The sequence below is a fragment of the Hemibagrus wyckioides genome, linkage group LG17, assembly GCF_019097595.1.
Source record: "Hemibagrus wyckioides isolate EC202008001 linkage group LG17, SWU_Hwy_1.0, whole genome shotgun sequence".
Taxonomy (NCBI): domain Eukaryota; kingdom Metazoa; phylum Chordata; class Actinopteri; order Siluriformes; family Bagridae; genus Hemibagrus; species Hemibagrus wyckioides.
In genome coordinates, this window is record NC_080726.1 from 23,222,125 (window position 1) to 23,246,984 (window position 24,860).

General features: G+C 43.6%; 2 protein-coding genes across 6 annotated transcripts; one reads left to right on the forward strand and one right to left on the reverse strand.

Moving 5' to 3' along the window:
- Positions 1-739: 739 nt before the first annotated feature.
- zgc:112083 (uncharacterized protein LOC550461 homolog) lies at positions 740-10,966 on the forward strand. 4 transcript variants are annotated; one of them, XM_058413538.1, is made up of 11 exons: positions 740-903; positions 1,078-1,183; positions 1,892-2,048; positions 3,340-3,566; positions 4,464-4,575; positions 4,658-4,810; positions 5,114-5,188; positions 5,543-5,663; positions 5,791-5,929; positions 6,044-6,168; positions 9,985-10,966. In XM_058413538.1, the coding sequence occupies exons 3-11, from the start codon at positions 1,898-1,900 to the stop codon at positions 10,397-10,399; spliced, it is 1,518 nt and encodes a 505-aa protein (XP_058269521.1). In that variant the 5' UTR covers positions 740-903; positions 1,078-1,183; positions 1,892-1,897; the 3' UTR covers positions 10,400-10,966. The 4 variants fall into 4 exon arrangements, with proteins under 4 accessions (XP_058269521.1, XP_058269520.1, XP_058269519.1 ...); XM_058413536.1 differs by having other exon boundaries at positions 742-903; positions 6,041-6,168; XM_058413537.1 differs by lacking the exon at positions 1,078-1,183 and having other exon boundaries at positions 741-903; positions 6,041-6,168.
- auts2b (activator of transcription and developmental regulator AUTS2 b) lies at positions 10,946-23,562 on the reverse strand. 2 transcript variants are annotated; one of them, XM_058413534.1, is made up of 13 exons: positions 22,784-23,562; positions 15,467-15,771; positions 15,170-15,378; positions 14,903-14,947; positions 14,727-14,822; positions 14,413-14,484; positions 14,156-14,185; positions 13,992-14,063; positions 13,682-13,823; positions 13,352-13,432; positions 13,179-13,262; positions 12,884-13,070; positions 10,946-12,225 (listed from the first exon to the last, which is right to left on the reverse strand). In XM_058413534.1, exons 2-13 carry the CDS (start codon positions 15,558-15,560, stop codon positions 11,127-11,129), a joined length of 2,211 nt encoding a protein of 736 aa, XP_058269517.1. In that variant the 5' UTR covers positions 15,561-15,771; positions 22,784-23,562; the 3' UTR covers positions 10,946-11,126. The 2 variants fall into 2 exon arrangements, with proteins under 2 accessions (XP_058269517.1, XP_058269516.1); XM_058413533.1 differs by having other exon boundaries at positions 15,149-15,378.
- Positions 23,563-24,860: the final 1,298 nt, after the last annotated feature.

A 24,860-nucleotide genomic window follows, 5' to 3' on the forward strand; every position in this document is an offset into this window, starting at 1 on the left:
GATAGATAGATAGATAGATAGATAGATAGATAGATAGATAGATAGATAGATAGATAGATAGATAGATAGATAGACAGACAGATTCAATTCAGTTTCAATTCAGTTTATTTTGTATAGCGCCTTTTACAATGAACATTGTCTCAAAGCAGCTTTACAAAAGAAGATTATTATTATTATTATTATTATTATTATTATTATTATTATTATTATTACTCCAGGACCAGAGCTTGGGATTTAATTATCTTTGTGTATAACTAGCCTTTATATTATTTAGGTTTCTTTTTAAATCCTTTAATTATTCTCTATAAACTTATTTATCACTGCAAAGGAGACTCAATGCAAAGCCAACACCAAGCGTTCCTTCACAAGATGGCGGTGCCGAGAAACCGAACGTCAGGGCAAATCCTTTTTATTTTACTGTCTCTAATTCTTTAATTAATTAATTAACTAATTATTGTAAATAATTATTTAATTCTCTCGAATGTCTTTAATTGTACTGTCTCTAGACATTTTCACTTGTTTACGTTGTACAAGGCGCAGGGAAAGAAGGACTCTAATTCAAAGAAGACTCTTATTTTGTTTTCTTGCCTGATGACACGTTCAAGCTGCGACCGAATCCAATGCGTTCCCCAAATCGCTTAAGCCTTCCATATTGGTGGACTATATGAGACAATAATGACAGATACTACACCCTACTTAGTGCACTACTTAACCAGATTTGTGAGAATTGAAATTCAGCCATTATCCCGCGCCCAAGCTCAGTTTTAAGGGATGTGTATCAGTGTACACAAGCTTTGAGCTGCTCTGTTCTGGTCATGTTATAGAGCAGAATTTTAACATTTAATCTTCGTACTTTTGTTTTTTTTTTTTAAAATAACATTTTTATACTTCAGTGCATGAACGGTAAGTATTTAATTTGTTAAGTCAGTTACTATCTAGTTAGACTTTTATCAGTGAATAAAGCAGGAACAACATTTCCGGTCAGTGAACTAAATTAGTTAGTAGTATGTTATTATAACCAGAACTTCGACATTTCGAGGTGGAGAATAAAAATATAAATGTTTGACTTGTTTTTAGCTGCTCCAATGACCTGAGGAAATCTCAAGCTTAGTTACTAAAGCACCTGGAGGTCGGAAATGCGGTTGTAGGTTTATACAGATCCCCTGCATCTACTGAATCGAGGGTGAGTCTTGGTCATTAACTGTTTTTGGGAAGTGTAAGTCCATTTTAGAGCATCTACAGCAGCAGGATGATCAGGCATCTCTCAGACATGTCCAGAGACTGTTGATATATTTATATACACCGACCAGGCATAAAATTATGACCACCAGTCTAATATTGTGTTGGTCCTCCTTTTGCTGACCTGTCCTGCACTGTGTGTTCTGACACCTTTCTATCAGAACCAGCATTAACTTTTTTAGCAGTTTGAGCAACAGTAGCTCGTCTCAGCCTTCACTCCCCACGTGCATCAGTGAGCCTTGGCCACCCATGACCCTGTCGCCGGTTCACCACTGTTCCTTCCTTGGACCACTTTTGATAGATACTGACCACTGCAGACCGGGAACACCCCACAAGAGCTGCAGTTTTGGAGATGCTCTGATCCAGTGGTCTAGCCATCACAATTTGGCCCTCTTTGTTAAACTCGCTCAAATCCTTACGCTTGTCCATTTTTCCTGCTTCTAACATCAACTTTGAGGACAAAATGTTGACTTGCTGCCTAATATATCCCACCCACTAACAGGTGCCATGATGAGGAGATCATCAGTCTTATTTACTTTGCCTCTCACTGATCGTAATGTTATACCTGATTGGTGTGTGTGTGTGTGTGTGTGTGTACCTACCGTGCGTTTGAGATGTTGCCTCATTACTAACTTGGCTCATGCCTCTGTAGGAGATCATGGCGAAAAAAAGAAATCTCTCCAACATGGTGATTGCGTGTGAATGGTCCTCGTGTACATTTAAAGGCCACAGTATGGAGGAGATGAGTGAACACATGTCTTTACATTTGAAGGAGCATCTTGGGGATGCGGACACCGTGGAGGAGCTTGGTAAGTTGTTTAAAGTCAAGAAATTGCTTCTTAGCAGACTGCCTCTATCCAGAGTGACTTAGAATTTACCCCATTTTATACAACTGAGCAGTTGAGGGTTAAGGACCTTGCTCAGGGGCGTGGCCGTGGCAGCTTGGTGGACCTGGGATTCGAACTCAAAACCTTACGATGATTAATCCAACTAAGCAACCACATCTCCTTCATACATCCCATAATGAACTGAACCTACCATACTAGGGAAGTGAAGGCTGAAGCAGTTAAAGCTCTGGGTCACTGATCGGAAGATCAGGGGTTTGAGCCAAGCTACTGCCGTTGGGCCTCTGAGCAAGGTCTCTCCCAGGACCCTGGCTTCTTAATAAGCTGTTAGCTGTCAATAATCTGGGCAGTAGTAGTTCAAGTGGTTAAGGCTCTGGGTTGTTGATTGGAGGATCAGTGTTCAAGCCCCAGCACCACCACGCCCCACTGTTGGGCAACTAAGCAAAGCCTTAACCCTCCCTGCCCCTGGGGAACTGTATCATAGCTGCCTCTGAACTCTGACACCAACTTCCTCAGCTGGAATACACAATGAAAAGAATTCCACTGTGCTGTAATGTATGTGTGGTGATAAAGGCTTCTTGCTCTTTAAGTTCTTCTTCTTCTAAACCTACCGTATATACATGCATTGCCTTCATGTTTAATACAGTGGTGTGTGTGATGTGTTAGTGATGTGTCACTAACGAATCAGGAGCATTGGTTCTTATTGATGAACTGAGCTGATCAATGTTTATTTCGATTTATTTAGTGGCCACATCATCTTCATGTTCCGTATGTAGGTGTGTCCTTGCAAATTTGTTTTTAATGCCCTTTATCAGTGCTCAGGTTCTGACCCCAGGATCAGAGTCGGTGAGATGATTTGGGAGTGGGTCCCATCAACTTATTCCTTGATGCCAGATTGTGCAGGAACCACACACATTTAGACTACTATTAAGTTCACGTGAAATGGCCTCACAGGAGGTGGACACGTAGGCTGATGGTGGTCATTGTGTGAACAAACAGCCTAAGGGTAACAGCTGAAGCCAGTGGTACTCATGCTGAGTAATCAGCCAAGAACAGAAGCCTTTATACTTTTTTACAATCGTCATGCTGTCTTAGATTTTAGATCAGAACAATTAACTGTTCTAGGGCAGGAATCATCCAAATGTTGAATCCAACTATGCATTAATGAGGTCTAATTAAAAATTTTTGTGCATTGTTGCTTTTTTGGGTTAAATAATGTAGTAAATTGTTGCATGGTCTTCCTTCTCTCTTTCAGATGATTATCAGTGTCTGTGGCAGGGCTGTGAGTTCCTGGCTATGGGAAGTCCTAATGAGCTGATTGCCCATGCACACTTCCATAACTTCCACAGCAAACTGAAGTTCATCGGGACTCAATTGCTCCAGTCCCATCCCGAGCTTCCCAGCTGCACTCAGGATCTGCACAGCAACAACCTGGTGACGGACATCTCCGAGGGATTCGTGTGTCAGTGGGAACACTGTGATGTTAGTATGAGCTTTTCATTCCTTCAGTTTTATTTGCGGAACGCTTTTAACGGTGGACTACGGTGGCCAAGAAGTGCAAAACACGATAACAAATCAGAAAACACAAGGAGAATTCAGACAGTCTGGAAAAGGTAGGTATAGTTTGTGAACGGAATTCTTCCCTCTGATTGGACGAGACATCTGTCACTCAGGATATACAGGAAGTAGGAAATTGTGTATCTAACATTATTTCTTGTACATGTGTGGAGTTCTGCCTTCACTTTAAACCATGTTTTAAAATCTTTTAAAGAAAATAACAAACATTATTTATATATATATATAAATCTCTTTATAAGATAATGGAATCAATTCAGCGCTCCTTTGAGGAAGGACGCTCATATGGCGTGATTTTGGATATACTGATAGTGTATAATGGTGTAAAGGTTTCTCTAAAAACACACCAGGTATGTTTGGAAGATCAAACTGTTCCAGATTAAAGGATGTAAGGAGCGCTATAAGAGCAGAGCTGTGTTCATACACACACCAATCCACTTTCTACTGCTGGACTTCCTCTGTATCCCGAGTGACAGATGTCTCGTCCAATCAGAGGGAAGAATTCCATTCACAAACTATTATACCTACCTTTTCCGCTTTGTCTGAATCGTCCATTTATTTTTGCATTTATTGTGTTTTGCACTTCTCAGTCACTGTAGTGAACAGCTATACAGGAACGTAAAAATTCAGAATAATATTTGATTTATTCCTAATGAGCAAGCCAGAGGCCACAGTGGCAACGGGAAAACTCCCTGAGACGATATGAGGAAGACGAAACCCAGTCTCATTACGATTTCTGAAATGGGATAACAAGAATAAAAGCAGAGGCGGTTATGTACTCGGGCAACTTTTCTCTTTCCGCAGAGTTCTTTTAACAATCCAGAGTGGTTTTACCGCCATGTGGACATGCACGCTCACTGCACGGAGTTACAGCCACTTCCTGACCAACAGCAGGCTCTGTTCTGCAGCTGGAAAGGTAGGTCAGGCAGGTAAACATATTGAGATGATTGTATTATGTGGCCGTCTTAGGAGTTAAACGAGGTTTGGCTTGGTTTCAGGCTGCGACGCCTTCTTTAAGATCAAGTACCGTCTGCGTGAGCACCTGCGCAGTCACACTCAGGAGCGTCTGGTGGCTTGTCCAACCTGTGGCTGCATGTTCTCCAGCAACACCAAGTTCTTTGATCACATTCAGAGACAGGCCGAGCCAGAGGGTCAGTAATTACACGCATACTGTACCATTCCACAACCGGGGGCCAATTTAAACCCCTTCCAACTCTTATTTATTTTTCTTTTATGGTTTTTTACCACCAAAATCTAATACTGTCCACTGCCTCATTTTGTTCTTCAGTATTGAAAGGTACTTCAGTCTTCCTTTCATAAACATTGTGTCTGTCAATTTCAGAAAATCAGTTTAAAAAAGACAGAAAGAAAAATGATGTTTTTACTTTTTTGTAATGTGGTTTTGATGTTAATGTGCTGGCTGCTCAATAATCTGTCCTGATTTCCTGTTTCAGATTCTCTTACATGTGCCCATTGTGACAAAGGCTTTGCTAACGAAAGACTGCTGAGAGATCATGTCCGGCAGCATGGTACGCTCGCCTGCAGGGCATGTTAACCTTCCATCACGTTTTGGAATCTTTCTCAGACAGTATACAGGCGTAGTCGATGTCAGTGGTAGAAATATGAGATCACACACCTTGAGATTAAACAATGGCACTTCGAGTCTCGTGAATTACCATGACGAGTCGGTACACGCGTAATAAATACTCAGATATACAACACTGAGGATGTTATAGTCTCCTCGGTTGTGTTTTGTAATTATATCTAAGTGTTACGTTGCTTGTCAGGGTAACAATAGGCGGAAATGTTAAGCAGGACCAGAAATGAGAACCACCGTATTAAAGCACATTTATCTGGGCATGTCCTTTTTTTTAATTTTCCAGTGAATCACATAAAGTGCCCACTCTGTGACATGACGTGTACGTCCCTCTCCACCCTGAAGATCCATATCAAATTCCGCCATTGTGACGAGCGCCCTTTCCCATGCGACTTCTGTGAGAGCAGGTAGCGAATTATGATGTCCACACCTTCCATTTTTCTTAGCCTGTGATTAAATAAAGAAATATTTATTTTAATTATATAGAAAAGAGAGAAGAACTGGAGTGAATGTTTGTTTACTTTCGCTCTTCAGCTTCAAGAATCAGCACGATTTGAGGAAGCACATGGAGACCCACAACGAAGGAGCGGCGTACCACTGTACGGTGGAGGGATGCGGTTACTCTTCTCGCATGGCTCACACCATGAAACAGCATTATAAAAGAGTACACGAGGTTAGCCAGCTGGGGGCGCCGTAACCACACACACGAACAAGTTTTCTGCCATTTCACATGCTGGACGTTTGTGTTTTTGTTTTTTTATATGGGGTGTTATTACTGTTCCAGCAGGGGAACATGGTGTCCAGGTATAAATGTCATCTGTGTGACAAGAACTTTTCATGGTGTTACACCCTGACCCTTCATCTGAGAAAGAAACATCAGCTCAAATGGCCATCAGGACATTCCCGCTTCAGGTATGTTGTTTTTCAGTTGTTTGTATGTTGCACAGGTATTCAACTAAGATTTATGAAGGTACAGGACCATAAAATTCTTCAGATAAGTAACTAACCTGATTGAACGGAGACCAGTTATCTTTTAATGCTTAACCATTAATGATGGCTATAAATAATGCAATTTGAAGTGGCTATATTTAATTTTATAGTGGTATCTCACATGACCACCAATGAGATGCCTCTGATTTGAACGCGATTCAGGGAGAATGAAATTATACTTCTCTGTCCATTCACATTCAAATAGACTGCTTTTGTTGTTGACTATTTTTGCATCTCATCAGTTTGACAATAAATACACTCTCCCCTTTCTGACTTCATGTCTCGAGCCCAGTGGCTGTATATATGAATAAACAACACGGCACTATCGACGCCCTTTATCCTAAATTTGTTGTGTTGGAAGCTGCCATCTTAACTGCGTTTGGTCAAAATTGGAGCCAAAGCATAAGCACATTGATGATCAGACTGTAGGTTCAACTCTTAGCTAACCGTATTGGTCATTCTTCATACTGGGAGCACACAAGCAAGGTACAAAGCTACATCAATCAGGCATAACATTATGACCACCAAATAATGTGTCGGTCCCCTTTTTTTGCTGCCAAAACCGCCCTGACCCGTCCTGCACTGTGTATTCTGACACCGTTCTATCAGAACCAGCATTAACCACTTCAGCAATTTGAGCAACAGTAGCTCGTCTGTTGGATCGGATCACACGGGCCAGCCTTCACTCCCCACGTGCATCAATGAGCCTTGGTCGCTCATGACCCTGTCACCGGTTCACCACTGTTCCTTCCTTGGACCACTATTGATAGACACTGACCACTGCAGACCGGGAACACCCCACAAGAGCTGTAGTTTTGGAGATGCTCTGATCCAGTGGTCTATCCATCACAATTTGGCCCTTTTGGTCAAACTCGCTCAAATCCTTACACTTGTCCATTTTTCCTGCTTCTAACACCAACTTTGAGGACAAAATGTTCACTTGCTGCCTAATATATCCCACCCACTAACAGGTGCCATGATGAGGAGATCATCAGTCTTATGCATTGCTCATAATGTTATGCCTGGTCGGTGTATTAATATATAAAACGGTACAAATAATTTTTATGTTGTCAGAAAAAGATTTTAGAGCTTTGAGTCATGACTGAATGAGCTCCGGGCTGCTAGCTAGCTGACCTAAGTGATGAATTGTGACAAATGTACTGGAAACTAACTGGAATTTCCAATCAACAAAATCTTATTTTTTCTAACCAAAAAAATAATAATAATCTGCTGTTTTTCTTGGGTGGTGGTGTATGCTTTGCTAGTTATTTCGGTGGTGTTGGTTTAAAAAGGAGAGACTGGGTAACTTTACCAAACTACTTCAAGCATGAGATACAGTCACACCGTAAACCATAGATTGTTATGAAATTGAGGTTGTGTTGGTTGGTCAATATCAGTAACAAGCTAGCGTATACATCAAAAGTGCAAGGACCTCCTTACTGAGGGTCTGTTAGAACAGCGTACAGCAGAACAAGGCAATGTTTTGCTACAGAGCTCTCGAGATCTTCAGACCCGTCTTAGAAAACGCCTGAGTACTGACTCGTGTCCAAATCTGTCAGTGACATCATCAGCCATTTATCATCAAATAATGTGTATAAAGTTATTAGGAAAATTAAATTGAGGTATCTCAGAGTTAAGTGATATCTTGTAAAAGTGACGGAACACGATACGGAAAAATTATTTGTGGGGGTGTAACTTAAAATCTACGCTTGGGTCATTCTCAGTTCACTAACTGGAGAATGGGTGAGGTTAAAAACTGTACTGAAGCCAGCCACTAGAGGGTCTCCAAGACATTTTGGCTTCACTTGTTATGGTGTTCTTATACACTTTATTAGGAACACCTGTACCCCTGGATGTTTCATGTAGATACAGCTAAAGAGCTTCAGTTACTGTTCACATCAATCACGAGAAAGGGGGGAAAAATGTGTTCTCAGTGACTGCGGCATGATTGTCGCTGCCAGATGGGCTGGTGTGAATATTTCAGAAAGTGCTGATCTCTGGGGGTTTTTACACACAACAGGCTCTAGAGTTTACACAGAACACAGAATGCTGCAAAGAACAAAAACTTTGAGTGAGCTGCAGTTCTGTGGTTGGAAACACCTTGTTGAGGTCAGAGGGAAAATGGCCAGATTCTATCCCAGGAAGGATATATATACACCAATCAGGCATAACATTATGATCAGTGAGAGGTGACGTGAATAACACTGATGATCATCTCATCATGGCACCTGTTAGTGGGTGGGATATATTAGACAGCAAGTGAACATTTTGTCCTCAAAGTTGATGTGTTAGAAGCAGGAAAAATGGACAAGCGTAAGGATTTGAGCGAGTTTGACGAAGGGCCGAATTATGATGGCTAGACCACTGGATCAGAGCATCTCCAAAACTGCAGCTCTTGTTTGGGTGTTCCCGGTCTGCAGTGGTCAGTATCTATCAAAAGTGAAGGAACAGTGGTGAACTGGTGACAGGGTCATGGACGGTCAAGGCTCACTGATGCACGTGGGGAGTGAAGGCTGGCCCGTGTGATCCGATCCAACAGACGAGCTACTGCTGCTCAAATTGCTGAAGAAGTTAATGCTGGTTCTGATAGAAAGGGGTCAGAATACACAGTGCAGGACGGGTCAGGGCTGTTTCGGCAGCAAAAGGGGAACAACATAATATTAGGCAGGTGGTCATACTGTTATGCTTGATCGGTGTATACTTTACAATTGGGGTGCATCTCAGCATACATAAAACATCAGTTCCACTCCTGTCAGATTAAAAACAAGAATCTGAGACCAACATGAACTCACTGAAACTGGACAGATGGGGGGAAAAAAATCACCTGGTCTTTTTCCTGACCAGTTTCAGTGAGTCTGTGTCCAAGATCGCTTCAGATTCCTGTTCTTGGCTGACAGGAGTGGACCCTGATGTGGTCTGCTTCTGTTGTAACCCATCAACCTCCATTTGTTGGTGTGTTGTGTGTTCTGACATGCAATTTATAGAAGTTACTATAGACTTCCTGTCAGCTCAGATGAATCTGGTCATTCTCCTGACCTTTCTCATCAAGAAGGGTGTTTCAGCCTGCAGACCTTCCCCCCCCCCACAGGATATTTTTGGTTTCCAGCACCATTTTGTGTACTCTAAAGACTGCTGTGGGTGACTACAGGGGTTCAGCAGTTTAGCACCACACATCTGGTACCCAGAACCAGGATAAAGTCGTAGAGATTTTCCAAACCTTTTCCCTTATTCTGTTTGATGAAGCTCTTGAGCTGCATCTACACAATTTTATGCATAGCGCTGCTGCCATATCATTGGCTGTTTTTATAAATGTACAAGTGTACAGCTGTTCCTGGAAAAGTGTGTGTGTATAGATAGAAAGGATTATATAGATATCTGTATCAGTTATTGCACTAGTCTTAGTCTCTGTTCTGATAAGCGTCTTCTGCTAAATAGATAATAAGACGATAAGAAGCCAAGCTAGGTATTTAAGAACCTAGGGTCACTGAATGATGGCCTTTTTTCTAAAATGTTTTCAGCTCTGATACAATTTTTTTCTATTTCTTGTTTTTTCTCTACTGAAAATACTTTTCTAGGTCTGCATCTGGACCATGGTCTGCTACCTGATGATACCTAATTTACTAAATTTTCACTTCAGCTACAGGATTTGACTTATTACACACTGCAAAGGGGTTACCCTTTGCAGTGTGTAATAAGTCATATCCTGTAGCTGACTAATAATCTCTTTATGATGAGCAGGTATAAAGAAGATGAGGACGGCTACCTGCGCCTGAACATGGTACGCTTCGAGACCGTTGAGGTAACGGAAGAGCTGATCAAGAACATGGCAGAAAAACGCACACCTCGGAAGCTCTCTGGTTCGAGCGCTCAGACCAAGAGACCTGCGCTACAAGCGGAGAGCATGAATGATGTTTCCACACAGTCTGCCTACCCCTCCTCCTCCTCTTCCTCTTCCTCCTCGTCCTCTTCCATGACGGTGCTTATGAATGACCACGACGGTGCGGTAAAGGACAGAGCACCGGTGTACTGTATACTGAGCACAGTGACCGAGATGAACGGGGATCAACAGAATACATCAGACTCGGGGATGGAGTCCGGGGCAGTGAGGGCGCTGGCAGCTGTGGCTCGAGGGCTGGGTATGGATGTAGTGTGAGGAGAAATTACACGCACAAAACACTGCTCTACTACATCGGTTTTAGTCTTAGTCTAACGAAGAAAAATATTTGGATTTTTCTTAGCAGGTTTTTTAATTTTAAGGCTATTTACATTTTCCTCTTTAAATCGTTATAAATGATTTTATATTAATGTTGTGGCTAGGCTTTATAATAATATTTCCACTTGGAAATCTCTGGTACTAATGCTGATTGTAGATTCCTGTTTCTAAAACCTCCATCTGCTTTTTACAGTCGTTTTAGCTGATAAGTTGTATTTTCAGCTTTTTACAGTGTTTATTATACACGTAATACAAACGTTTCTGCTTTAAAGGAAATCGAATACGTAGTCAGTTTACGATTTGCTGACACTGTTATTTATTTGTATTTAAATTTGTTGTAAATGTTGTCTAATGTTGTTTACTCGATATTAATCAAGCACAAAAAATAAACAAGTCTTTTTTTTTTTTCTTAAAATTCTTTTAATTTTTTCACAAAAAAATGATGGGCCAGTTTCCTGGTAATGAATTGCGTAGCGGAAGTTGGAAAAAAAAAAAAAAAAAAAAGAACTCTGGATCACCACTGACACTGCAATTAAATGAAAATCTAGACGTAATCTGGATCCAGGCAACAGCCCAGACGCTTTTGCCCCTGTACATTTCCATATTTATCACATATTTGACATGAAGTGCTTGGCTCAGCCTCGGCGAGGCCCGCGTTATGTCCCGTTCATGGTGCCTCGACATTTCTGTCCGCCAGTGGCGTAGTCCGTCTGGGAGAAGGGGGCCGCATGGGCATTCCATGCAGCAGAGGGGGCGGGGGGGCATGGATGTAGCCTGCAGGAGGCAGAGCCTTGCTCAGAGTGCCGTAGGGTGCAGAATGAGGCAGCGCCAGGCGCGGGAACAGCGGGCTGGCATAGGGTGCGGGCAGGAGGCCGGGATGTGCCAGCTGGGTCTCGAGGGTGGCGTGGTGGTGTAGTGCCAGCAGGCGGCTCCTCTCGCTCTCCTCACGCAGCAGTGCCAGGCGATGGCGCTCTTCCAGCTGGCACCTCTGCTGCTGTTCCAGCGCCAGCGGGTGGAGGAGCGGCTCGCGTGGGTAAACACGCTGCAGTGGGTCGCCCCTCAGCAGCAGCTCCTTGGCAACGGGGTCTTTTTGAGATATGTCCAGACCACGGCTCATACTCCGAATCGGATCCCAGTGCTGGGGAGAATATGGAAATCGCTCGGCTCCAGGCAGTGGGCTCATCCCGACAAGGGGTGTCATTAAGCGAGTCCTTTCCAGGCCATGTGGAAATCCTGTCATTCCTAGAGGCACAGGAATGGATGACATGGGCAAAGGATGCATGCCTGGGGTTCTTCGGTCCTGCACTGGTTTCTCCAAGACTTTAGAAGGTGGTTTGATTTCAGGAGAGTCCTGATTCTCTCTCCTCTCCTCCTTTACTTTAACCTGGACACTCTTCACGTGTTCCGTTTCCAGTCTACTCCTCTTTGCGTCTGGCTCCCACTGTGATCCGTCACTACTGCGCCTCTCGACTCGAATCCTTTGTTGCTGTGGGGACAAAGTGTCCTCAGAAGTAGACTTCTCCTCTGTAGGACGCTGGTCACCCTTAGCAGGTTTCTCTTTCTTCTCTTGCTGGCTGTCCCGGTGCCTCTGATCCTCCGTTTCTCCACTCTGACTGGGGGGCTCCTGGGATTGTACTCGTTCTCTGGCTCTGTCCTTGTCTTTTGGCTCAGGAGTGTCTCTAGAAGACTGTACTGTGGGCTTATGACTCTGTGGGCTCGTGTTAGCAGGTGACAGGTGTCTCACGTTTACCTTCTCTTTTGTGTCCCTGCCAAAACAAGGAAAATCAATGTAAGCAAACAGGAAGTAATGTTGCATAAAAATATTTCTACACATAAGTACTATATATTACTGCTATCCTTTTTTTCTGTCTCACAAGTGCAGGCAGGAAACAAACGAAAAACACTACATGGCCAAATGTTTGTGGACACCAGACTACCACACCCATTATGTGATTTGTCCCTAAACTATTGACACAAAGTTGAAAGTACACAATTGTCTAGGATGTCGTTGTGTGCTGTAGTTTTACAGTTTCCCTTCACTGGAAGTAAGATGCCCAAACCTGTTCCAGCATGACAATGTTCATGTGAACAAAACAACCATGAAACATTATTTCCCCAAGGTGGAAGAACCTGAGTGGCCTATAAAGACCCCTGACCCTAGTGGAAACCTTTAAGATGTACTGGAACACTGACTGCACCCCAGGTCTCCTCACCGGACATCGTTAATAGTCTTGTGGCTAAATGGGTTAATCACCACAGCCACGCTTAAATATCTAGTAGACAGCCTTCCCCGAAGAGTGAGGATTATTATAACAGGGAACTAGATCCGGAACGGGATGTTCACCAAGCATGTAAGAGCACCTTACGTGTCCATTCCAATTAAATTAATAGCAAAAAAAAAAATTACTAAGAATAATTTCAGACCTTTCATGCTCGTCTTTGTTAAGCCCAAAGTCTCTCTTGTCCATTACTCTTTCGAGTTCAGGGGGCTGGGGCCATGCAGGGGGTGTAGGGAAAGAAGAGGGTGTTTGCTGCAGCCTGTTCCAGGGCTCCTGAGGTCCTGCTGAAGATGGAGCTGCTTTACTGTCTTTACTTCCATGTGCAGAGCTTGCTGTTTGGAGCAAAGATTCGAGTATTTTTAGATTAGACTTGACATCTTACAACACATATAAAAGGCTTATAAAAAGATGAGTCCAAACAGAAAAAGCAGATTATTTACTTATTGTGGGATTCCCAAGCCCTCCGAACGCCGTGGAGCTCAGTATTCCCAAACCTCCAAACGCTGGTGGCTTACTCAGAGGGTCTATATATTTAAAACAATACAGTGTTTGAATGTGTGTTTACAAGGATACCTGAGAATTACACAATGATCACTTGGGAAGCCAGACTCACCATGATGAGAGGGGGGTGTGTGGAGATTAGTGTGAGGGTGGGGTAAGTATCCGTAGGGAGAGACCGAAGGGTGTGTGGAACCTGATAACAGAAACGGTCATCATTATTATATATTTAAAACTATTTACTATAAATATTTTTTATTTTGCCTATATAATTTTCCATGTCTGATTCAGTGAACAGTGAAGTGATCTAGAAAATGTCGCACAGCTAATGTGATAATTATCCTACAGACTTATTAGATCTCCACTAAATACTGTTATACAGTAAATGCCCATTGTTCCTTGTCTGCTTTTGTGTCGCCGCATATGACCGAGCCCCATGACTTACCAGCACTGGAAAAGATGGTGGAAGGGCGGGGTAAGTCACGCGGTTGCTGGATCATTCCTAAGAGGCCCGAACCAGAAGGTCGACTCAGGAACTCTGGCTTCAACCCAAAGTCTAGCTTGTGTGGCTCATTTTGCATCTGCTTCTGAAATGCACACAGACAAGAATGGGGCTTAGCGCTCTAGTAGCTATGACAGAAGCCCAAGATCAGTGATCTGGTAAACACAGATGGAGAAAGGCTGAAGGAACAATAGCTTCCAAAACAAACAAAAGAGTCATGGCTACAGTGCCAGTGTTTGATCTGCTAACATACCTTTATTTTCTGCTGATGGTGGTACACCTGCCATGCAATGTGAACATGCATCGCACACCACTTTCCTGGCTTCTGTACAGCAAACACAGGGAAATTACTGTATCTCCGATTTCTACAGATGGCTGAATAAAGCTTTATCTGCGAGGAAAGGGCGCAGCTCTTACCTTTGGTGTAGGGCACGAAGAGTCCAACAACTGGAAAACAATGAGCATAAAACACTATTTACTCAGTGTCCACCTGCTTACTTTAAATCAGCTTCAAGGAAATGTCCCTTGGCATACACAACATGCAAGTGGCAGGTTTATGCATATGTTAGTTTGTTCTCAGACCAGAACGCATCAGTTTAGTTAGATGGAAAAAAGCCAATTGGTGAAGATATAATTTGATACACAATAATAATATTCATGCTTCGAAAGCTTACTCTGGATTCCTTCTGTAGGAGTGGACGAGGCATTGCTCCCGCTCCGGGAACTACATCGAGCGGGTTGGAGGCCTGTTGTAACGAATCACAAGTCACACACACTACTTTAAAATACAAAATATATGAAATCCTTTGCAAAGTCTTTGTGATTCCATCAGGCAGTCAATAACACTGCTCATGGAAAAGGCTAGGAATTCACCTGCCACACTACCACTACGCTATCTAAATGTAATTTTAAGCAAAAAGTAATCATTTTAATAATATGTTATAATGCAGATGATTTAGGTTAGTCTGTGTATGTGGAGCTGCAGTACCTTGGGCTGGAAGGCTCCCTGCAGAGAGCTGAATATCCCTGTTGGGGGCACCATGGGGGACATTCCCGGCATTACTGAAGGATATGACTGAAGTAACTGTAAAAGATGATGGGACTATGAGTGAAAATGCGATTTTTCATTAAAACAAAATTTATATTAAAAAGAAAAAGACGTACATTGTGCCTGTGAAAGGAGTCGACCTTTGGTGGGTATTTGTCGAACTGGAGAGAAAAGAAGTTCAAATGTTACTCTACAGACCGAAGAGGTTTAATCCGATGTATCTGCTATCAGTACGCAGCCCCTAATACAGAGTGTCCCTAATACAGAACTATGGTCGCGTTAGTCCTCCATCAAATTCACTGATACATTTGCAAACGTGACCATTAGGAGAATAAAAAGCAGCCTCGTTAACTCATCCTCACATGTCTGGTGGTGGTACGCACCAGGGGTGCTACAGGGCCTGGCAGGATGGCCGGATGAGGGAAAGGGGTGAAGGTGTGCTGGTGTGTGTGTTGGTGTGTATGCTGGTGCTGATGCTGGTGCTGGTGGAACTCGGTGCGCAGGTATGATGGAGCGGCCAGAGGAGTTCCCCTATCCACGTTCTGGGAGGCCAGGAAGCGCGAGTTCAGCTCTTGGCGCAGTAGGTCCTGCTCTGTAAATTCAACAATCATGCACACTTCAGCACAATGTTTCAGCACAAATATCAGCACGTTTGTCATATAAAGCACGCCGTGACGTACCTGTGTAGGGACCTGCAGGAGAAGCACCGGGCACGGCTAGAGCATTTCCTGTTAGGAGTGGAGGAGGAGCTAAGGCTGTAGTGGGAGAAAACATGGTGCGATCCTGCTGATCCCAGGAGCACAGGGGCTGTTATATGACAGCTTTTACTTCGGGAAGGTTCTCGTGCACAGTTAGCGTGCAGAGACGGTTTATGCTTTCCTGCGCCTTCGCTTGCTGCCAGGAAACTTTAGTCTTCCGCTGGTAAAATCTCCAATCCCGATTTCGTCTGGACTTTTACTTGTAGTATCATTAACATCACTGATACCTGCAAGAGACAAAATACAATCTCGTCAGTACGAACGTTTTACATCCGTCGATGCTGAAGTATCACAATTTACACCCCTAGCGTACGTCCCGGCGTTTACTGCACTGTCTCTGTGGACTAGTACTGGAACAAAAATACATCCAGTGTAGCGAGACTGCATTATGGACAATAACCTAATTTAGAACGAGGCCACTAATAATCCGCTAATTACATTTGATAGCATGTTGTTCCAAGAAGGGATGTTAGTATAATGCTATCTGTTTAATGTTGTTAAACAGGGCAGAGCACATTGCAGTAATGCAGCCAGGACAAAAGCGCCAGAGAGTAGGGTATGGCAGGGAGGGCCATGTCATTTGAAAGAGCTAATAAAGCAGGGGTTAAGGAAAATAAAAGCGAGCCTTTCTGCTTTTATTGCAGCACCTTTTCCATGACATTATGCCGCCGTGCTCTTTTAATTCTGCTGCACTCAAAGTAAACCTAGCATTTAATGGCTAATGTTGGTGTCACTTTGACATTTACTGGACCTTCCCAGGGGAGCGGCAATAGTGAATGCAAATGGGGCGGAGGCCTGAAATCCCAGGAGGATTGCCGATGTATACAACCTGCAATTACCTCTTTTTGAATGCCACTCATGCACATGAAGATAAGCAGTAAATCTCTTTTGTGTAGGGCTGTCAATTCGGGCCTTTTCCCCCCTGGAGCCTGTTGTATCTAGAGTGAAAGGTCTTTTGAGAGGTCCATAATGGATGGTTAGGCTCTCTTAAAGTAAAGCTCCTTTTGGGAAGCACCAGGGGTCCATGGAGGAGGGAGTAGTAGGAACAGCTTATTCCTCCTCTGCAGAGCGTCGCTTCTCCCCTGGTGAACAGTTTGTATTGAGCGGGGTGATGCAACCACAGGGGGGTGAGCATGGTAACGCCAGGAAGAACAGCAGACAAGAGCGCTGCTGCCTCAAGGAACATGCCTTTGTGCTACAAAGCACTTGAGATATAGACCACAAAATAATCTTCAGTGCACCTTTTGTGTAATTGTGGAGCTGCTGGATTTGTGGTGCTTGTGTAATTGTGGTGCTTTTACAAGTGTGGAGCTGCTGGATTTGTGGTGCTTGTGTAATTGTGGTGCTTTACAAGTGTGGAGCTGGTGGATTTGGTGGATGCTTGTGAAATTTGTGGAGCTTTTCCACAAAGGTCTTTCAAAAAAAAAAAAAAAAAGCTTGATTTTACAGAAATGATGTCCTGTTTTAATAAATATGCATGTTTAATAAGTAGGATATTTATCTAACAGTGTGAGCTAACATGCTGCTTTGTTCTAACCCTTTAAACCTTTTCACTGTAGTTCTATGCAATTATTTCTGAATCATACCTTGACTGAAACATTACTGCAGCCATTTTAATCATTTAGAAAAATTCCATGCTGCCACTTTCCCTTACCGAATTTCCTGATTGTGACTCTAAGTGCTTATTTCCAGTTTGAGTCATGGTACATTAATGTTCCTTTGATGAAGGTTAGGTATTAGGGTTAAGCTTCTCAAGCTGTCAGCCCACCAGCAAATGTGTCTTCCTATTTCAATCGGCACCTCTCTTGTCCAAGCGGTTTTTGTCATTCATCAACCCCATTACTGAGCTAAACCTCCCAGGCATGCTGAGTCTAATGGCCTAATCCCTCCAATCACACAAAGGTGAGATTAGCTGAAGGTTAAATACTCTTGTTCTCTACATTTTTGTCTTGCTCAGAGTGACAGGAAAATCTTGTGAAGGAGCCACTGCAAGAGGTTTGTGTGTACACGAAAGAAAAGATGGAGGCTTCAGAAACGGTCTGAGGGAAAGCTTGCGTAAAGACGTAGAGGAAAGTCAGAAAATGTGTTTACGCTGGCAACGCCGGACAAGGGACAGCCTGTGAATTCTCCTGCAACATGGCGGTTCGTGGACAGCACTGCCCGAGTGCAACTGGCAAATGACCGAAACAGAGGAACAGTTGTTCTTGCGCGCCGATAGTTTCTCACGTTGCTTTTAGCTTAGCTGTGAATGAGGCCCAGTCAGCTAAAGGGGCATCTGGCCCATAACCGTTCTCACATATACAGCAAACATTTGTCCAACATCTGAGTATTACACAAAGTTACTACATTCCCGTGCAGCAGACACTTCGATAGAAGAATTTCCCGGCATTTCTTTTACAAGCAATACAACAACCTTTGATCTACGCTTCATACTATCCAGAGAACAGGAGGAGGAAATAAATCGAAAGGTAAAAAGGAGAAAGCGTTATGAGACACGCTGGGTTTTTCATTTTGTCGAACCGACAGCTTTGAGTCGTCCACTGCAATGCAAGCTTTACATCTTTGCAGAGCTGCTGCTTTAAGTGCGGAAAGTCTGCAGTCCAGCTAGAGTGTAACGAGCTGGGTTAATGAAATTTTCCTCCAGTGGATTTCTATGGCACTCAAATAAGGCACCAGGGAGCTCTTTCTGTATACTCTACTTCTGTCTGAAAGTTCACTGTCTGTGGTGTAGGGTAACACACCGTCTAAGCGAAGACTTCCCTTATGTCTCTGCCTCTCTCTCTGGCAAGCAAACACACTCCCCCAACACTAAGCCTGTTTGATGGTGAATTCACCACAGAACATTACTAACATCAATCACAATATAAAAGGCATTGAGTTCTTCCACACGAAATGAAATAAGAAAATTTCTAACACCATTTCCAACAAGCTTCTACTGTTGTTATTAACAGACTACGGTGTAATTATAGTCTCAAACCATATATCGAGACCTGAGAAAACTCTGGCTGCATTCAATAAAACCTACTGTGTTATTCGAGCAAGACGGCCCTGGCATGGAAGATAATCCCTTTCTCAATGTACCGTGTAAGACAGAAGACTTTGAAAAGAACACATGAATTGCGGCAAGCAAATTGGTCCATGCCAGGAAATAGGTGAGTGCGCTGGCATTGAGCTCTTCCATTATTTAGCGGTCAGGTTTCTCTCAGTTAGAGATTAGCGGCAGTGATGTAGGGCGGGCATGCACACAATAGCCGTCAATGCCTCTGGGATGTGTCGTGCCGCCTGCTTCCTAGAAACCAATCCCCCTAGTACGCTAGTATAACAATCTGCAGCCCAGAGGACCCCAGGGACTCCCCTCCACTCCTTCCTTATAATGGACGGCTTTAAAGAATGACCTTACAAATGAGAAAGGGCTGGGCCGCTTCCACGGGGCCAGCGTGGCGAGCCACTGCAGTCGCGGCTCTAACGTGCGTGTGGGATCTTAACGCTCGTAAGTTAGGTAGTCAAAGTATTTATTTGAGCCGCGTTGAAAGCTCCCGAATGGGCAGCTGTCTTGCTGATCGCTCAACAGAGTCCACCTTGGCTGCACACCATCGCTCCCTCCCCTCCACTCATGCCTGGCTCGGCTCAGGTTACGGCGAGAACAATGTGAACCCTGTGCAGGCTCTGCAGTCTCTCAGGATCCATCTGTACTAACATTCATACCTATGTCTGCGCCGGACTGAGAATTAATATATCATGCAGTGGCCTTGGATGGGTTATTTCCTATGCATCATCTATGAGCCAGTTGCAATTAAGTCTGCACTTAAAGCTCTGCCTTCTTGGCTTGGCAACAGAAAGCTTTTGTGAGCAATCCGTAATATATGAACTAAAAATAGATGGGATTCTAAAGAAAAAAATACATACATTTACGGCGTGGTGCCCTGTACCATATCTTTATAGTTTTTGAAATGGATACTGCACAAGTCAAATTGAAAACATGAGATATTTGGGAATATAAATATATCTCAATATATTCCAGGCTACACATTTAAACATAACAGTTTTACTGCTGTACATATTTGCACCAATTCCAGTATGAGTAGACCATTCATAGCCTTTAAATGAGGTTTGACATTCCATCGCATGTTGGTTTTTCCGCATTAAGAGCTCTGGCTATGAATCTGTAGAGGCCAAATGCCTCACTTTCTTGGAATGCCTCACAATAGTTCTTGGAAAATTTAGAGCCCTGAATGTGCAGGAAATGGATTTTGTATCAAAAGCTTTCAGGCATATTTATAACAGGCTTTCCAAAGGTCCTTTGCAGAAGCGTTTCTGTTGACAAAGTAATAAAATAAAAATAGAATACACAAGCAGCTACCATTGGACTGCAATAACGTTAATGGTGTCCATGTCCGGACATGTGAGGTTTCAACACCTTAAGCAGTAGATCATGTAGAAACCTTGTGTGCCTACGTGAATGCGCACATTCTGCAATGTCCTTTTAATAAACATAGATCACAAGAGTTACAAAGGTGCAAAAACCTTCGGCCATGGCCGGCTGCCACACGATGTGAGCAATACCGAGGCCGGGGCCAAAAACAGTTCCGCAAATAGCCGCTCCAGTTATTCCAGGCAGTGACAAGGTAAGACTTCTGCGCTGAGGGAAGCTGTCAGCATTTGACAGCTGGGTTTCAGCCAAGTGGATGAGCTGCAGTTTAGCTCCGCTGGGACCTTATCTTACTTTAAATGGTACCTCAGCAGAAGCACCATACCAACAGCACAGACACATATCCCAGATCAACAACATGCTAATGTAACTAGGCCATCCCCAACCAGAGCATGAACCCATGACTTTTAAACCTTTTAAAGCTTACATGCTTTAGAGATCAGTGCTATCAGTCACAGAGCCACTAACATCGCTCGGTTACGCTGTTGCGGTGGCTGCGCCGTGTGATATTAGATATCATAAACCCGGGGATAATCAAAGTGGAGTCGTACAACTTTGGCAGTAAATGTTGCATCACGCAAGACTATATTTGAGAAACAGTTATCTATAGATTGCCGTTTTAAAACTTGGTAATCTTCACAGCTGTCCAATTAAAGCGGATTCCAAGAACTACTTGGAGGAAAATCGGCTGTAACTGAAGCAAATGGCCTTTAACTCAAGTCCACCATCGCGGCCCATAGGCTTTGCGAGACTCAAATGCGCCATATGATGCAACTGGATACGTCTATGAAAAGAGAGAGAGAGAGAGAGAGAGAGAGAGAGAGAGAGAAAAAAAACGCTTTCCAGTCAGTCTGGGTTCTGCCTCCAATTATAGAATGTGCACAAGTGGCATTTAGTCACAAGGAAGGGCTTTAATGCCTCACACCTCTGGGTCGTCATCTGTTAAAGGAAGCTATCCGCATCCACTAGCATTTCGTGTGGAGCCCTGGCTCAGCAGGCTGATGGTCACCCCGACCCTGGAATCCCAGCAGGCCTTGCCATCGGTGTTTGGGGGTCACAAGCCAGGCTTTGGCTCCTGCTGACATGTGCTAGCCAGCACCTTTTCTAAAGCACCGTCTCTAATTTAAAGACCTAAATACCATTAACCAACACTGGAGACCATATAACCATAATCTTTTTACGTTCTTAAGTGCTTCGGTTTTCACAGTCTTAAAGGGCAAAGGCAACACGAAGGCAAATGTTAATGTATTACCTCAGTGCACGCATTTTACCTCTTATGACTGTCTATTAAATGCATTTTAGTAACTGCATTTATCAAAATGTCACGAGCAACACAGTCTCTGTAACCTTCACTAACGTTGACATGATTCATGGTAATGGTTCTGTCTTCCAATCCAATTATTTTAGCGATTACTAGCACGCACTTGGCTCACCACATACACTTCCTTAAGTTATCAGGACACTAATTGGTTAACAAGATATTGCATTTTGCAGTCTTCTCCTCGGCCCTTGGGGATTTCTCACCATGCCATCTGCTCAGAGCTAATAGGAGATATAACGTTTCTAGATTTCAGCAGCACTCAGACACACAATAACATTACAGATCTGAGCGAAACGGAGTTAAAGTCTGGCGTCCGAGTTTGATTTTTTTCTGCTCGTCGCAACAAGAATGCGCATGGTTTCTAAACTTTGAGAGACTGGCTTTAATAAGCTATCCAGCGAATAATCATTCTAATGGAAACAGTATTATAAGCAACATCAAACCGCTAGGCCTTGTTTCATAGTCACTGGAATATTAAATGTCCCTATAAAACACATCACATATCCTAAGAAGCACCACGTTTACAGCTTTTAGTGAGGGCTCAGGGCCTCATAAATTACACTGAAAGGAACATCCTGAAAGGAACAGGGTAAATAATTGCGCTTAGTCAACTAGTGTGTTTATTTACGGTTAAATCTCAGCTAAGCTGTCCTTGGTTAAGGAGAATCAAAAGAAGTCCCTGTGATGAGGAACTACTTAAAATGACCTTGCCATTATTGGATGTTCAGGTTAGAACAGGGCTCTCGACTGCGACGTGAACATCTCTGATAACGTTGACTGCCGAGGGTTAGGACAATTTCCTTGTAGTAATTGGTTTTAGGTGATATTTGAAGCCAGTTTGACAGGCTGTGTGGATTTTATTACTCTCAGAAACAAAAGGGAGGGTTTTTCTTTTCTTAACATATAGTTTGATTGTATGTGGAAATTTTAAGAAGAAGAAAAAAAAACCCTCACATATTATTGTCATATAATGCATCACATTGAGTCAAATACAAAGCATGTCCAGTCTGGGAAATGTGTTGTAGTTTCATAGCATTGTCACAAACATGTACATGGATTTATTTAACATGAAATAAAAAAAAACTCATATGACCTGCATGGATGGATAGACAGGCAGATAGATAGATAGATAGATAGATAGATAGATAGATAGATAGATAGATAGATACAATGAAATGGTATTGAATGCAATTATTGGTCGAGTCAAAGGACATGTACGCTCTTCTGTTATTGTTATTATTATTATTATTATTATTATTATTATTAAATGTCGATAGAACAATTCAGGTAGTAGTTCTAGAGTGTTTTGAGCACTTGAACTGTCAAGTAAACGGTGAAGTATGTTTGCAGCAGGTCTGATGTTGGCGATGAAACCTCTTTTTGTTACAATATTACTGGAGAATGAAATGATTGTGTCGATATTAAAATGCCGGTGTATTAGCGTCTAGTTCACGAGGACTTGACTGAAGCCATTTTGATGTTTACTTACCGAATTCACAGACAAAACAGTACAAAGAGGAACATGACGTTCCGCCCGCTCCTCTTCGGCGTTATAATCCACAAACACACAACAAATCCCAACAAAAGTATATCTATATATATATATATATATATAATGTTTATTCTCAATCCTTCGGTGTGTCTTCCCGTGAGTGTGTGTGCGCGCGTGTGCACGCGCGTGTGTTTTTGACTCTAGCTAGCCCACGTAACCACGAGTGGAGAAAGAAAGTTGGTGTGGTGGGAAGGACAAAAGAAGCCGCTCAGAAGTCGAAGAGTTTCCGCAGAGCTACGAGACTTTTTTTTGTTTTTTCCTCGCTCCGTTTTTATTCCTCGGATTCACCAGGATATTGAGACCGGAAAACGGCGTTCATTACCACGTCCATTGTTAAGAAAGCTCATATCCATTTTTTTTTTTGTTTTTGTTTAAATCCCTGGAGTGGCGCAGGCTCGGGTTTCTCCCAGCTCGCTCACAAGTGAAACAGATTAAATCCGGGTCCGCTGAAGAAGAGGAGGAGGAGGAGGAGGAGGAGGAGGAAGAAGAAGAAGAAGGCAGCAGCAGCAGTAGAGGCAGCGTGTGAGGCCGCCCTTCTTTTACGTGAGGGCGCGCGAGCGAGCGCGCGCGTCTGTCCGTCCGTCCGTCCAACGCTCGAGGAAAGCGCTTTTCCCGCCGAAGCGCGTCTCCGCCACGCAGGTAGGCTGCACGCGGACGAACCGATCGGTCGGTGAAAAACGAGTGCTGTTCTGCACTTCCGTCTCGATCTCCACCCTCAGTAGTGCTCTTCCCTCCCTTCCTCTTTCACTCCCTCCCTCTTTCACTCCGTCCCTCCGCCCAGCAGGGTGCAGGCAGCGCACTACACCGACCAGCACAGCAGACACCTGCTCCGAGTCATGCCCTTTATCCCTCTCATCTCACACACACACACACACACACACACGGACCTTCCTCTGACATGCATCTGATTAATACTATGTTTACACCTGAATTTAACCCTAATCACAAACTCAGTAACCAATCAGAAGGTCAGAAAGTCCCCACAAGGTCAAGATTGTCTGATATTCCTATCCTTGTGCAGCTATTTGGTCCTCACCAATATACAAAAACATGGGCGCAGACAAGCACATAGACTGTGGGTCTGCCCTCTTTAATTAGAGGGAGGTGATGGCCTGAGGGGAGTTTGCATAGGCTCTGGTATGGTGATGAGGATGTTCTGGTTCACACAGAAAGAGACCTCTCAGTAAAGTGACACAACGTCACACTATAATTAATAGTGGTGTGCTGAGCTGGCAGCAAGAAAGGTAACATGCTACGTTCGCTGCCAAGGCATTCGAGCATACTGTGTAGCCTGTATTAACTCCTACATATCCTTATTACTTACTCATATAACCTGCACCTACCAACTGCTCTTTCTTTTCACTGAGGTACGGCTTGTGATGGTGGCCCCTGGCTGAAAAGGGCATTTCAGAAATATATTATTAATGAAGCCTGTAGTTATCCAAAAAGACACTGTTAAATTTCTATTGGACTTGAGATAAAGACACCAGACCACTAATCTATACAGCACTGATGAAACTCCTCAGACGAGTGGCCAAATCGCTACAAGATCAGGCCACAAGTTCTGGATTTCTTCCTACTAAGCTTTGCATATAAAAACACAAAGTAGGCCATGATCACACAATATCCCCCCAGTTTCTCCACAGGGAAATGAGCCTGTGGTCAAATAACATCTAACCAAAAAAAGGCTGTAGGTGAAGATTAAAGGCAAGCTGCATGCGCAGCAGTTTGCCCACGGCTTCTCGTCCCTAACGGCGCCCCTCATAGAGCAGAAGAGAGATGGCGGAGGACTTCAAAGCCCTCAGGCTGTCCAGGCCAGCAGGGAGGTCCCTCCCTCTCTCTCTTTCAGGCCCTGTGGGGGTGTCTAATTGCATCTCACCAAGGCCCTGAACAGAGCGAGGCCTTGTTGGAGGCGCCGTGGTCTCTCCCGCTGAGACGGGGGCTGTTATTCGCGACTCCTCAGCGGGACGCAGAGCCTCGGCGAGTCGGCAGGCCTGAGGAAAAATGGCCTCCA